This window comes from Bufo gargarizans, chromosome 6 (genome assembly GCF_014858855.1).
Source record: "Bufo gargarizans isolate SCDJY-AF-19 chromosome 6, ASM1485885v1, whole genome shotgun sequence".
NCBI classification, from domain to species: Eukaryota; Metazoa; Chordata; class Amphibia; order Anura; family Bufonidae; genus Bufo; species Bufo gargarizans.
Genome location: NC_058085.1, coordinates 8,077,824 through 8,093,055, shown reverse-complemented (window position 1 = coordinate 8,093,055; position 15,232 = coordinate 8,077,824). Strand labels below are relative to the sequence as shown.

The following is a 15,232-nucleotide window of genomic DNA, read 5'->3' as shown; positions in this document are numbered from 1 at the left end:
GGGGGGTGTTATTTATGTTTCAGACAATATGGAGCTGCTGCCCCTGCCGGGGTCAGGAGCGGGTGTGCAGGGGGTGTGCCCTTGTCCCTTCCGCCCCCGCCCCCCTCCCCCCACTGAGCGCTTTCTGTTTACAGACAACAGTTTTTTACATGCTTGTAGTTTCGTATTCCTCCAGCCCCTCCCACCAGCCACAACCCCCAACATCCCCGGCCTGTTTTCTACAACCAATGGCTCCATGTGCTCGTCTGCTGCGGTGGAAAGTTAGTCTCCTGTCGGTCTTTGTGTTGCTGTTAGTAAATGAGGAACGTTTTATTTTACATGCAGATTGGGGCCTAAAACCATAAAGCTTCTCCCAGCTGATGTTTTGTTGCATTGTATCAGTGTAGCTAGATGGACAGTCGGGAAGTTCTATGCCTCACCTGCCCTGACCCTCATACATCCTGCACTGATACATTGTAGCAAGCTGTCAGCACAGGAGAGAGGTTGCTTCTGCTGCGGATACAGCGGTGTATCTGCTGGCGCCCGCTCCTGTCAGCACAGGATTGAGGTTGGTTCTGCTGCGGGTACAGCGGTGTATCTGCTGGCGCCCGCTCCTGTCAGCACAGGATTGAGGTTGGTTCTGCTGCGGGTACAGCGGTGTATCTGCTGGCGCCCGCTCCTGTCAGCACAGGATTGAGGTTGGTTCTGCTGCGGATACAGCGGTGTATCTGCTGGCGCCCGCTCCTGTCAGCACAGGATTGAGGTTGGTTCTGCTGCGGGTACAGCGGTGTATCTGCTGGCGCCTGCTCCTGACAGCACAGGATTGAGGTTGGTTCTGCTGCGGGTACAGCGGTGTATCTGCTGGCGCCCGCTCCTGACAGCACAGGATTGAGGTTGGTTCTGCTGCGGATACAGCGGTGTATCTGCTGGCGCCTGCTCCTGACAGCACAGGATTGAGGTTGGTTCTGCTGCGGATACAGCGGTGTATCTGCTGGCGCCCGCTCCTTGTCTCCAGCTGCTCATCCTTCTCGTTGTCGCCTCCGTGTTAACAGCACCCGGAATGACAGCTGTGAAGCAAACAATGGGGCTGGGATCGGGGCGGCCTGCGTATCGGGGGATTAGCCGCAGCCTCCGCGGTCATAACCGGAGATGTTTTTTCATTCCTCTCCTCCTGGAAGAGTGGAAATTTCCAGCAGCCGCCAGGCTCCTCCGAGCCGCAGTATTAACCCCGCAGCTCCGGCCCCTCGGCTTAGTGTCAGCGCTTTTCTCGTGGTGCCGCTATCTCGTCCTCCAGCTGCATGTTTTCGCTGTGTACGCGCGGACTGGCGTTTTCTGGTGTTTTTGTCCCTCTTTTATTTTTATTCTTTCATTATTTATCTTGTCCATCAAGGGAGGGACTGCCAGAAATGACCAAGATGGAGCTCAGCTCTTTGGAGAACTACCGTAGCGGTGAGCGTAGGGCTGTAGGGAACGGTTATTTTACAAATCGAGTATTCTAATAAGAAAGAATTAATTAATAGACTTTTTTCCTTTTATAAAAACTCATCAGTCCCCAACACCTATCGTTCCACCCCATGCAATCACCCAAGTGCATCAGTTCCCTCAGCTCTTCACCCCCCCCCCCCCCCACCCCAGGGCCTTCAGCTCTCCACCCCAGGGCCTTCAGCTCTCCACCCCAGGGCCTTCAGCTCTCCACCCCAGGGCCTTCAGCTCTCCACCCCAGGGCCTTCAGCTCTCCACCCCAGGGCCTTCAGCTCTCCACCCCAGGGCCTTCAGCTCTCCACCCCAGGGCCTTCAGCTCTCCACCCCAGGGCCTTCAGCTCTCCACCCCAGGGCCTTCAGCTCTCCACCCCAGGGCCTTCAGCTCTCCACCCCAGGGCCTTCAGCTCTCCACCCCAGGGCCTTCAGCTCTCCACCCCAGGGCCTTCAGCTCTCCACCCCAGGGCCTTCAGCTCTCCACCCCCCCCCCCTCTCCACCCCAGGGCCTTCAGCTCTCCACCCTCCCCCCCCCTCTCCACCCCAGGGCCTTCAGCTCTTCACCATACCCCCCCTCCCACCCAGGCCTCAGCTCTTCACCATACCCACCCCAGGGCCTTCAGCTCTTCACCATACCCCCCCCCCCTCCCCACCCCAGGGCCTACAGCTCTTCACCATACCCCCCCCCCCCCCTCCCCACCCCAGGGCCTACAGCTCTTCACCATACCCCCCCCCCCCCTCCCCACCCCAGGGCCTACAGCTCTTCACCATACCCCTCTACCCCTCCCCACCCCAGGGCCTTCAGCTCTTCACCATACCCCCCCCCCCCTCCCCACCCCAGGGCCTTCAGCTCTTCACCATACCCCCCCTCCCCACCCCAGGGCCTTCAGCTCTTCACCATACCCCCCCCCCACCCCAGGGCCTTCAGCTCTTCACCATCCCCCCCCCCACCCCAGGGCCTTCAGCTCTTCACCCCCCACTGGACGGTCCGGCCGCTCTCTGCCGCTGAAGATAAACTCCTGTGACTTCCGATTTTGGTGGCTTCTGTCCTGGGTTGAGTCATCGGCCGTATTATTTACTTCCTCCGCCGGCAGCCGCCTCATCCATTGTCTGACGTAACTTCCCTCCTCCTCGTGATTATCCCATTCAGAAAGTTGTCACTTGGACTTTGCTTGGCGTCCTCGGCCGGAGCGCACGCGGCAGGAAGCGCTCGTCACTGTAAACATTCACATGCGTACGGCAGGCCGCCGGGCCATACCCCTCCCGCCAGAACTCTTTATAGTATTTTATTTATTTTTTCACTTTTTTATGGATTATATTTCCTTTTTTACTACCTTTCTTCTTTTTATTTTTTTTTATTTTTTATGTGGGGTTTTTATAGTATAATTTTTTCTCCCTTTTTTAGATTTTTATTTTTAAAAACCCTTTTTGTTTCTGTGTACGATTATCCTCTCTGTAGGGCGTCTCCAGTCTTCATCTGTCGGGACATGTTAGGAGTTGTAGTTCAGACTACAACCCCCACTCTTGATGCCAGTGTTCATCTTCTCTCCGTTTTGGCCCCTCCCTTCTCCCCCAGCGGACTGGTCTCGGCCTGCGCTGGTCTCTCCCTTGGCACCGCCGGTTCCGCTCCTTTTTGGCGGCCGCCGTGTGTTTATAGAAGATTAGTCAGGGCACTGGAAGTGAGCGCAGCTCTGCAGGGACATGAAGGTGCCGCCACTCAACAGGGACTTGTATTTTTCTGACGCCCCTCGGGGGGTTATTAGTGTTTTATGGGGGGGGGAAAGGCCACATCTACAGCTGCCTGATCTATGTGGTGGTCTTTTCCAAGATCTCTGCTGGCTGTCAGTGAATCTAAACAGACTGATTTACGTCTGCGGACTGAAAACGGCCCTGATCCGGGCGACGTGACTGGTTATGAGGGGGGGAAGCACTAGACTGGGAGGTTTTAGGAATATGTTCAATGACAGCAAGCACAGGTGTTGAAAATTATGGAAAATAGTGTGAAATGTATGGTTCTACGCTGCATTTAAGGGGCGTTAACCCTTAAGTGACCTCCCAGTTTAAAGGGGACTTGCCCCAGTAAGATTGTAGCTTCAACTCTTAGGATTCTCTTCCAGCGCCCCTCCCCCAGCTGGGCTGTGTCTGGCGATGACCGTCTGACTGGAAATATTCTGCATAATTGCGGTTCCAGCGAGACGTTTTTCCTGTGATCAGTGTCTGCTGAAATCTGATGTTACATTAGTGAACCAGCAGGCTCCGGATGAGCACAGCTTTAGGTCCAGTCTGATTGAGAATCTGGTATTGTTAGTGCATGAGAAGGCTCAGGATGAGCAGTGTTTGGTGCTGTCTTCTGTGTAGCTCTCACAAGCTGCTGCCAGTCTGAACCAGGAGGCACAGGATGAACTGCTACAGGTCCGGCCCCAATATGTATTTAATTTGACACCTACTCCTCTGCCTGTATGCATTTTGATGGTTCATCCAGAGCCTCCTGGTTTACCAGCACAATTACAGTGATGACTGCCAAAGTAGCCTCAGGTCTGTTCATCCTGAGCCAGCTGATTCACCAGCAGAACTACATAGAGATGTCCCATCCAAATAATTGTGCCAGTCTGTGTGTCCGTAGTTCTGCTTTCTGTTATGAGCAGAGCTATGGGTGAACATAAAGGAAGGCGCATGCGCTGCGGCAGTGCTCACCTTGTACCTTTAACTTTTTTTGTCAGGTGTACACACAACAATCGGATGACATGCACCCAATCCTACAATAAAAGAAACTTGTTAAAAACCTTGATTCTGTTTTTCCAGTTGTCTGGAAGCTGCCTGCAGTGTAAAGAAAGGAGGTTTTCAGTAGCGACACGCATGTATGTAGGTACACGTTCACACGTGATCTGTGCTGATCGCCTCCTCTGTGGCGCCAGGGGGAGGTGCCGCGCTGATCGCCTCCTCTGTGGCGCCAGGGGGAGGTGCCGCTCTGATCGCCTCCTCTGTGGCGCCAGGGGGAGGTGCCGCTCTGATCGCCTCCTCTGTGGCGCCAGGGGGAGGTGCCGCTCTGATCGCCTCCTCTGTGGCGCCAGGGGGAGGTGCCGCTCTGATCGCCTCCTCTGTGGCGCCAGGGGGAGGTGCCGCTCTGATCGCCTCCTCTGTGGCGCCAGGGGGAGGTGCCGCGCTGATCGCCTCCTCTGTGGCGCCAGGGGGAGGTGCCGCGCTGATCGCCTCCTCTGTGGCGCCAGGGGGAGGTGCCGCGCTGATCGCCTCCTCTGTGGCGCCAGGGGGAGGTGCCGCTCTGATCGCCTCCTCTGTGGCGCCAGGGGGAGGTGCCGCTCTGATCGCCTCCTCTGTGGCGCCAGGGGGAGGTGCCGCGCTGATCGCCTCCTCTGTGGCGCCAGGGGGAGGTGTCTCTGCGTACCGAGATGCTGTCCAGTAAAAGGGACTCAAAACGCTCTGCAGGGTCATGTGACCCAACTGTGATTGGCCGGGCCCTCGGGTACCGTACGCCGTTAGTGATGGGAACCCTGTGTGCCGTCATCTGCTGTCACTTTGAAGAACATTACTGGAAAGCGTGAGTGAGTGAGTGAGTGCTGCGCTGCGGTTTCAGCTCTGCAGGCCCGGGGGCCTTTCCTTCCTGCTGCGGTTTCCCATCTTGTCATGTGGAGGGGGTGTGGCCTCGCTGAAGACTGCAAGTGCAGAGGCCACAAGAGCATGCAGGGCAGTATGATCGGGCGTGCCGCAGAGACGCGCTGTGCCGCAGTTCTTGCATTCCGTAAATAAACCTGACTGATACAGCATCCTGCTCATGAACCGCGAAGATCAGGATGAACTATAGGTCCAACCCATGCTATAGTGCAGGGACGGCCAATCTCCAGCTGTTGCAAAACTACAACTCCCACCATTCTCTGCTGTAGGCTGATACCTGTAGTCAGTCTGGGCATGTGTGCGAGTTGTTTTGCAACAGCTGGAGAACCCTGCTTTCCCATCCCTGCCTTATGCTCGTGAACCAGGAAGAGCAGGATGACCAATAGATCATTCAGACACTACAGTGATTTGACCTGTGAACCAGTGAGCCCAGGATGAACAATAGGTCCGACCTCTAACCCATTCCATAGTGCGTTGGAATTATGGTCCTGCACAAGGAGTGTCAGGATGAGCAGCGCTGCAGACCTCTATAGCCTATGGGACGTTCATCCAGTAACGTACTGATCCCCCCCCCCCCCCCCCCCCCCGCTCTCGACCCTATGACCCCTCCACCCCCACATGGCCAGTCAGTGTCTGCTAATGACCAGCCCTGCAGCTCTAGGGAATGAATGGCGGCCAGCCAGGAGGTGGTGGCTTTATATCCTTTGGGTGTCAGTCTTCACTGTCAGTTTTGAATTCTGTTCAGGCAGCAGGGTGAGCGACGGGTCTGGTCCATATAGGAGAGAACGGATGCAGTCAGAGGTTGTCAGACAGCGCCGGGGCCTCCTACAATGGCCTGTGTATCTGTGTCCTCAGAGCACCGCGCTCTTCTGCTGCGCATGTTTATAGAGATGTGGTAATGAGACAGACGCCCCCGGGGGCAGCATTACGTAACTGCATCCTCCCCGTATCACTGCCAGCGAGCAGAAATAATCCGGGATCAGGTGTCATCCCGAAATGTCACATCCTGCAGAGCGCCCACCGCAGACCTGTGCACAGAGGAGGCAGTATTATAGCAGTTATATTCTAGTACATAGGAGCAGTATTATAGCAGTTATATTCTAGTACATAGGAGCAGTATTATAGCAGTTATATTCTAGTACATAGGAGCAGTATTATAGCAGTTATATTCTAGTACATAGGAGCAGTATTATAGCAGTTATATTCTAGTACATAGGAGCAGTATTATAGTAGTTATATTCTTGTACATAGGAGCAGTATTATAGTAGTTATATTCTTGTACATAGGAGGCAGTATTATAGTAGTTATATTCTTGTACATAGGAGGCAGTATTATAGTAGTTATATTCTTGTACATAGGAGACAGTATTATAGTAGTTATATTCATGTACATAGGAGCAGTATTATAGTAGTTATATTCTTGTACATAGGAGCAGTATTATAGTAGTTATATTCTTGTACATAGGAGCAGTATTATAGTAGTTATATTCCTGTACATAGGAGCAGTATTATAGTAGTTATATTCTTGTACATAGGAGACAGTATTATAGTAGTTATATTCATGTACATAGGAGCAGTATTATAGTAGTTATATTCTTGTACATAGGAGGCAGTATTATAGTAGTTATATTCTTGTACATAGGAGCAGTATTATAGTAGTTATATTCCTGTACATAGGAGCAGTATTATAGTAGTTATATTCCTGTACATAGGAGCAGTATTATAGTAGTTATATTCTTGTACATAGGAGCAGTATTATAGTAGTTATATTCTTGTACATAGGAGCAGTATTATAGTAGTTATATTCTTGTACATAGGAGCAGTATTATAGTAGTTATATTCTTGTACATAGGAGGCAGTATTATAGTAGTTATATTCTTGTACATAGGAGGCAGTATTATAGTAGTTATATTCTTGTACATAGGAGCAGTATTATAGTAGTTATATTCTTGTACATAGGAGCAGTATTATAGTAGTTATATTCTTGTACATAGGAGCAGTATTATAGTAGTTATATTCTTGTACATAGGAGCAGTATTATAGTAGTTATATTCCTGTACATAGGAGCAGTATTATAGTAGTTATATTCTTGTACATAGGAGCAGTATTATAGTAGTTATATTCTTGTACATAGGAGCAGTATTATAGTAGTTATATTCTTGTACATAGGAGGCAGTATTATAGTAGTTATATTCTTGTACATAGGAGGCAGTATTATAGTAGTTATATTCCTGTACATAGGAGGCAGTATTATAGTAGTTATATTCTTGTACATAGGAGCAGTATTATAGTAGTTATATTCTTGTACATAGGAGCAGTATTATAGTAGTTATATTCTTGTACATAGGAGCAGTATCATAGTAGTTATATTCTTGTACATAGGAGGCAGTATTATAGTAGTTATATTCTTGTACATAGGAGGCAGTATTATAGTAGTTATATTCTTGTACATAGGAGGCAGTATTATAGTAGTTATATTCTTGTACATATGAGCAGTATTATAGTAGTTATATTCTTGTACATAGGAGCAGTATTATAGTAGTTATATTCTTGTACATAGGAGCAGTATTATAGTAGTTATATTCTTGTACATAGGAGCAGTATTATAGTAGTTATATTCTTGTATATAGGAGCAGTATTATAGCAGTTATATTCTAGTACATAGGAGGCAGTATTATAGTAGTTATATTCTTGTACATAGGAGCAGTATTATAGTAGTTATATTCCTGTACATAGCAGCAGTATTATAGCAGTTATATTCTTGTACATAGGAGCAGTATTATAGCAGTTATATTCTTGTACATAGGAGTAGTATTATAGTAGTTATATTCTTGTACATAGGAGTAGTATTATAGTAGTTATATTCTTGTACATAGGAGGCAGTATTATAGTAGTTATATTCTTGTACATAGGAGGCAGTATTATAGTAGTTATATTCTTGTACATAGGAGCAGTATTATAGTAGTTATATTCTTGTGCATAGGGGGCAGTATTACAGTAGTTATTTTCTTGTACATAGGAGCAGTATTATAGTAGTTATATTCTTGTACATGGGGGCAGTATTATAGTAGTTATTTTCTTGTACATAGGAGCAGTATTATAGTAGTTATAGTCTTGTACATAGGAGCAGTATTATAGTAGTTATATTCTTGTACATAGGAGCAGTATTATAGTAGTTATATTCTTGTACATAGGAGGCAGTATTATAGTAGTTATATTCTTGTACATAGGAGGCAGTATTATAGTAGTTATATTCTTGTACATAGGAGCAGTATTATAATAGTTATATTCTTGTACATAGGAGCAGTATTATAGTAGTTATATTCTTGTGCATAGGGGGCAGTATTACAGTAGTTATTTTCTTGTACATAGGAGCAGTATTATAGTAGTTATATTCTTGTACATGGGGGCAGTATTATAGTAGTTATTTTCTTGTACATAGGAGCAGTATTATAGTAGTTATAGTCTTGTACATAGGAGCAGTATTATAGTAGTTATATTCTTGTACATAGGAGCAGTATTATAGTAGTTATATTCTTGTACATAGGAGGCAGTATTATAGTAGTTATATTCTTGTACATAGGAGGCAGTATTATAGTAGTTATATTCTTGTACATAGGAGGCAGTATTATAGCAGTTATATTCTAGGAGCAGTATTATAGCAGTTATATTCTAGGAGCAGTATTATAGCAGTTATATTCTAGGAGCAGTATTATAGTAGTTATATTCTAGGAGCAGTATTATAGTAGTTATATTCTAGGAGCAGTATTATAGTAGTTATATTCTAGGAGCAGTATTATAGCAGTTATATTCTAGGAGCAGTATTATAGCAGTTATATTCTAGGAGCAGTATTATAGAGTTATATTCTAGGAGCAGTATTATAGCAGTTATATTCTAGGAGCAGTATTATAGTAGTTATATTCTAGGAGCAGTATTATAGTAGTTATATTCTAGGAGCAGTATTATAGTAGTTATATTCTAGGAGCAGTATTATAGCAGTTATATTCTAGGAGCAGTATTATAGCAGTTATATTCTAGGAGCAGTATTATAGTAGTTATATTCTAGGAGCAGTATTATAGCAGTTATATTCTAGGAGCAGTATTATAGTAGTTATATTCTAGGAGCAGTATTATAGTAGTTATATTCTAGGAGCAGTATTATAGTAGTTATATTCTAGGAGCAGTATTATAGTAGTTATATTCTAGGAGCAGTATTATAGCAGTTATATTCTAGGAGCAGTATTATAGCAGTTATATTCTAGGAGCAGTATTATAGTAGTCATGTACAGCTCTGTATGGTTACGCTGTTGTATATTATACAGTTATTATGTGCCGCTCTGTCTCTTTTCTCGGTATAATCTTGCTGACCCAGTTCTCTGTAGTTAATAGAAACCTAATTATCTTTGTCGTCCTCCAGAATTAGATCAGTTCACGTCCCGGCGGATACTTGTTGGGTTTGTGTACTGTGGGATGATCATGGCTTCGGTTTGAAGGCCTTACATTGGCCCCTGAGATGTCAGGGGCCACACTTCTTCTCAGTAGCCTTAGTTTGGTGGTTCTGACTCCAGAGCTGCGATCATCGCCATCTTTTGCTTCCTCATCACGTAAGTCGTTGCCCAGTGAAGCTGTTGTATTGCAGACAATGTCACCGCAGCTCCGCGGCCGAGAGATCGCTATGGTAACAGCTGCGTCTCTTCTGACACCATGAATGATCCATCTTAACCCCTAACAGGCGCAGTGTTCTCTGTGGGAGGAGGGGAGGGTTTTGTGGGCTATATATGGTGACCTCACCAACCTCACACAGACTGAGCGTTACATAGAGAAAGGAGCTGGGTCCTCCCAGCAGCACAGAGGATTTCAGGAGAGGAGTGTGCTGATCTTGTGGAGGTCACAGGCTGAGAGTTACATAGTGGAAGGAGCAGGGTCCTCCCAGCAGCACAGAGGATTTCAGGAGAGGAGTGGGCTGATCTTGTGGAGGTCACAGGATGAGAGTTACATAGTGGAAGGAGCAGGGTCCTCCCAGCAGCACATAGGATTTCAGGAGAGGAGTGTGCTGATCTTGTGGAGGTCACAGGCTGAGAGTTACATAGAGGAAGGAGCAGGGTCCTCCCAGCAGCACAGAGGATTTCAGGAGAGGAGTGTGCTGATCTTGTGGAGGTCACAGGCTGAGGGTTACATAGTGGAAGGAGCAAGGTTCTCCCAGCAGCACAGAGGATTTCAGGAGAGGAGTGTGCTGATCGTGTGGAGATCACAGGATGAGAGTTACATAGTGGAAGGAGCATGGTCCTCCCAGCAGCACAGAGGATTTCAGGAGAGGAGTGTGCTGATCTTGTGGAGGTCACAGGCTGAGGGTTACATAGTGGAAGGAGCAGGGTCCTCCCAGCAGCACAGAGGATTTCAGGAGAGGAGTGTGCTGATCTTGTGGAGGTCACAGGATGAGAGTTACATAGAGGAAGGAGCAAGGTTCTCCCAGCAGCACAGAGGATTTCAGGAGAGGAGTGTGCTGATCTTGTGGAGGTCACAGGATGAGAGTTACATAGTGGAAGGAGCAGGGTCCTCCCAGCAGCACAGAGGATTTCAGGAGAGGAGTGTGCTGAGCGTGTGGAGGTCACAGGATGAGAGTTACATAGTGGAAGGAGCAGGGTCCTCCCAGCAGCACAGAGGATTTCAGGAGAGGAGTGTGCTGATCTTGTGGAGGTCACAGGCTGAGAGTTACATAGTGGAAGGAGCAGGGTCCTCCCAGCAGCACAGAGGATTTCAGGAGAGGAGTGTGCTGAGCGTGTGGAGGTCACAGGATGAGAGTTACATAGTGGAAGGAGCAGGGTCCTCCCAGCAGCACAGAGGATTTCAGGAGAGGAGTGTGCTGATCTTGTGGAGGTCACAGGCTGAGAGTTACATAGTGGAAGGAGCAGGGTCCTCCCAGCAGCACAGAGGATTTCAGGAGAGGAGTGTGCTGAGCGTGTGGAGGTCACAGGATGAGAGTTACATAGTGGAAGGAGCAGGGCCTTCCCAGCAGCACAGAGGATTTCAGGAGAGGAGTGTGCTGATCTTGTGGAGGTCACAGGCTGAGAGTTACTTAGTGGAAGGAGCAGGGTCTCCAGCAGCACAGAGGATTTCAGGAGAGGAGTGTGGGTGACAGCTGAGGGTTTGTTACAGTGTCACCCTGTGTGAAGGTGCTGTTTCATGGTGTCTCGGGTAGCGCTCAGTCAAGCATCTCCCCTACTTCTTTGAGAGTAAGTGGTTCAGCCCAGAAAATGGCAGCTCCTGCTGTAACTTCTTAAAGGGGGGCTCCACCTAACAGTTTTTTATTTTGTTTGTTTTTTATAAACTGGTTTACCCTTCACCTCACCAGCATGACTCACCATACTTCTGACTGAAGACGTCTGACTCACCGGTTGCTAAGGACTCATTCTTGCAGTCCATCACCTAGCAACCAGGCTGTCAGACCGAACTTTACTTATGGCAGAAGGGAGGAGATCCCCTTTAAATGCAGCGAATCCTTGCGGTTGTAGCGGAGGGGTCCCGGCTGTTACATGGCGCCGTGGATGATGCGTGTGTTATCATTCTCTATCAGCCGATCCACAGCCGTGCGGCGACGGAGGAAGTAAACTCTGACCCCAGGCGCCGCCTCCTGTAACTGCCTCCAGCAGGACCGATCCTCCAGTGCAATATAAGACTGACAGAAAGGGGGCAGCAGGGAGGAGCGAACTCCCAGACTGCAGCTCTGGAGGTGACTAGAGTAGGTGGCGTCCGGTGGCCAGTGTACAGCACATTTACATGTGGCTGCAGAGATGAACGTGTCGCCCATGAGCAGCTGAGGATTATCCCGAGCTTTAATCCGCCATCTTCAGAGGAAGTGATTAGGTGCCCGTTTCCACCTCCTAATCCTGCCCTGTGATTGGCCGCTCCACGGCTCAGTCGTCTTACAGGAGCCAGTCGTGAGCAATATTAATCTCTCCGGAGCTTTCTCCTGCGCATCCAAGAGGAGCGGGGGATGGGAAGTGACAACTAATCTCGGCACATTTCAGCCATGGTTCTGCAGATGGAGGCCACCTCGGTGCCTCCTGGCTCCTCCCAGCTACGGATGCCGCCATAAAGCAGGTGGCTGCGATGTAAGGGGGTGGGATTGTTGACTTGCTGCCCTTGCAGGATGGATTAGCCGTGTCTGACGTGTACAGACCACTTGCTGGATGCATCTGTAGGCTGCCCCCAGGGGAAGCGGCGCACTTCTGGGGTTTTGTGCCTCCTTTATGAAGGACTAATGATTGCAAACCCTTAAATGTATAGAGATTTTCCCAGACCCCCTGGACTAATGAGGACCTAGACCGGACCCCCGAAATAAATGCAACCCCCCGAATCCAGACACCAGACCCCTCTAAATAAAACAAATACATACAAACCAGACCCACCCCCTCAGAGAAATACCTTAAATACCGACCCCAGGGCAGGCCCCCCTAAACAAATCCAGACCCTGCCCCTTGATTTTAACCTTTCAGACCGGTCCCCATACTGCCCCGGTCAGCCCCACGAGGAGCGCACGTCGGCAGAATTTACAGCGCACAGCTCAGTTGCTCCTGACCCAGTGCGGCTGGCGCTCTGTTTTAGCAGTTGGGGAGGAGCCACTGGGCTGGCGCTCTGTTTTAGCGGTTGGGGAGGAGTCACCAGGCAGGCGCTCTGTTTTAGCGGTTGGGTAGGAGCCACCGGGCAGGCGCTCTGTTTTAGCAGTTGGGGAGGAGCCACCGGGCAGGCGCTCTGTTTTAGCGGTTGGGGAGGAGCCACCGGGCAGGCGCTCTGTTTTAGCAGTTGGGGAGGAGCCACTGGGCTGGCGCTCTGTTTTAGCGGTTGGGGAGGAGTCACCAGGCAGGCCCTCTATTTTAGCGGTTGGGGAGGAGCCACCGGGCTCGCGCTCTGTTTTAGCGGTGGGGGAGGAGCCACCGGGCTCGCGCTCTGTTTTAGCAGTTGGGGAGGAGCCACTGGGCTGGCGCTCTGTTTTAGCAGTTGGGGAGGAGTCACCAGGCAGGCCCTCTATTTTAGCGGTTGGGGAGGAGCCACCGGGCTCGCGCTCTGTTTTAGCGGTGGGGGAGGAGCCACCGGGCTCGCGCTCTGTTTTAGCGGTGGGGGAGGAGCCACCGGGCTCGCACTCTGTTTTAGCGGTTGGGGAGGACCACTAACTTCAGAGCTGCACTCTTACTGCTTGTTCTAGTGATTGTGGGAGCGTTGTTTACAGATCATCTGGGGAGAGGGGGACCCCCCAGCACTAGAAGGGTGTCTCTGCAAGCTTGCTGATGGTTTCCCATAGCCACCAGCAGTATTGTTAATCCAGTTCGGGGGGGGTCTTCATCTATATGTCCTGTGTATCACCAGTTTGATGCCTTATGTTAACCCTTTGCACTTCCTCTTTCCGCAGATGCACCTTCAGGTTTCCCAGCACAAATATCAAGATCACCTTCACTGCTCTCTCGTGTGACAAGAAGGAGAAGCAGGAGGCGCCCGAATCCCCCATCAAACCCGTGCAGCCGCAGATCTCCCCCCTGACCATAAACATTCCAGACAACATGGCTCATCTGATCAGTCCTCTGCCCTCCCCCACCGGAACGATCAGGTGAGTGACCCCGGCTGTTACTCGGGGAGGCAGGGTACTCGAGCGCAGGGTCAGAGGCCGTAGTGTAGTGAAATCTCCCAGCACCCCCTGCTCGGTCGGTCTTTGGTGTTTTGCATTTTGGGAAGTGTCCTCTTTACACCACTGTACATATAATGTGATGCAAAACCATCTGCCCCCTGCAATTTAGGAGCTCAGCGGAGGGATGTTGCAACAGGCTTGCTGACGTTTTCCGTTAAGGGGCATCACTCATTTGACCCATGTTTCCTTTCGCCAGTGCTGCAAATTCCTGCCCGTCAAGTCCTCGCGGCGCCGGCTCGTCAGGGTATAAAATGGGCCGCGTCATTGCCGCAGACCTCCACCTAATGACTGACAACTCCCAGCTGGAAAACGACAAAGAAGCCTCTGGTGGAGACAGCCCAAAGGTGAGCGATATAGTGATTTGTGGCGGGCGTCTCTGGGGTTGCCCCCTAGTGTGCCACCAGGTAACCACCCGCTTTCTTCTTGTATTCGGCAGGATGACTCTAAGCCCCCCTACTCTTACGCACAGCTCATAGTACAAGCAATCACAATGGCCCCGGACAAGCAGCTGACGTTAAACGGTATCTACACGCACATTACGAAAAACTACCCCTACTACAGGACAGCGGACAAAGGCTGGCAGGTGGGTGTGAGGCGGGGGCATGTCACCAGTATGGGGAAGGAGCCACGCCTGTGCCATGGTGGGAATGGTAGACGTTCTACAGCCCAGACCTCCACCGCCTACTGTGGTTTCTGTCTAGTGATTGATCCGCGGTGTGAACAGAGCCCTGCGGAGTCCTTGTGTTCACATTCTGTTCGTTGCTCGCTGTGTTTCCGCAGAATTCAATCCGTCACAACCTCTCCCTTAACCGATATTTCATCAAAGTCCCGCGGTCCCAGGAAGAGCCCGGGAAAGGTTCCTTCTGGAGGATAGACCCCGCCTCGGAAAGCAAACTCATAGAGCAAGCGTTTAGGAAACGAAGGCCCCGGGGCGTGCCGTGCTTCAGGACCCCTCTAGGACCTCTTTCTTCAAGGTATGGACAGATTGTCTCCTGCACCGGCCGGTAAAAGTCGGTAAAAGTAAAAGCCATGTAGCCTCGGCCTGAGTCCCCATCCAGTAGGAATTTGTATGAAGTAAGGGGGTATCTCTTTCCCACCCATTACCCTGAGCCTTGATGACAGCGACCACAGACTCCAGTTTCTCCCAGTGCCACCAGTACTGTATGCTAAAGTGATAAGAAAATTTCTTTAAGTTAGTATCGGGTCCGATTCACCTAAAGTTTTATTCGGACCTGAATAGATTCTGCACAAATCAGATTCCTGATTGGCCTTGGTGCCGGTACTACTCCTCCTTATGGAGGCCGCGAGGAGTATTGTAAGTCAGTTAACGCTCCTCTGAGTTTCTGGAAAAAAATATATGTAAATTTGCATATCTTACATCTGCTAGCATCAGATAGGATTAGGAAAGCTAATTTGACTATCTTTCCCAGAAACCCAGAGGAGCGTTGCCTGGCCTACAATATCCTG

At 49.6% G+C, this 15,232-nt stretch overlaps 1 protein-coding gene across 2 annotated transcripts in view; it reads left to right on the top strand.

Annotated features, from left to right (window-relative positions):
* The window catches only part of FOXK2 (forkhead box K2), a 32,932-nt gene that overhangs the window by 8,053 nt on the left and 9,647 nt on the right, over positions 1-15,232 (top strand). For both annotated transcript variants that reach the window (XM_044296614.1, XM_044296613.1), the window contains exons 2-5: positions 13,493-13,687; positions 13,962-14,109; positions 14,202-14,348; positions 14,546-14,739. In XM_044296614.1, the coding sequence (XP_044152549.1) occupies positions 13,493-13,687; positions 13,962-14,109; positions 14,202-14,348; positions 14,546-14,739 (684 nt within the window). The remainder of the gene's footprint in view (positions 1-13,492; positions 13,688-13,961; positions 14,110-14,201; positions 14,349-14,545; positions 14,740-15,232) is intronic.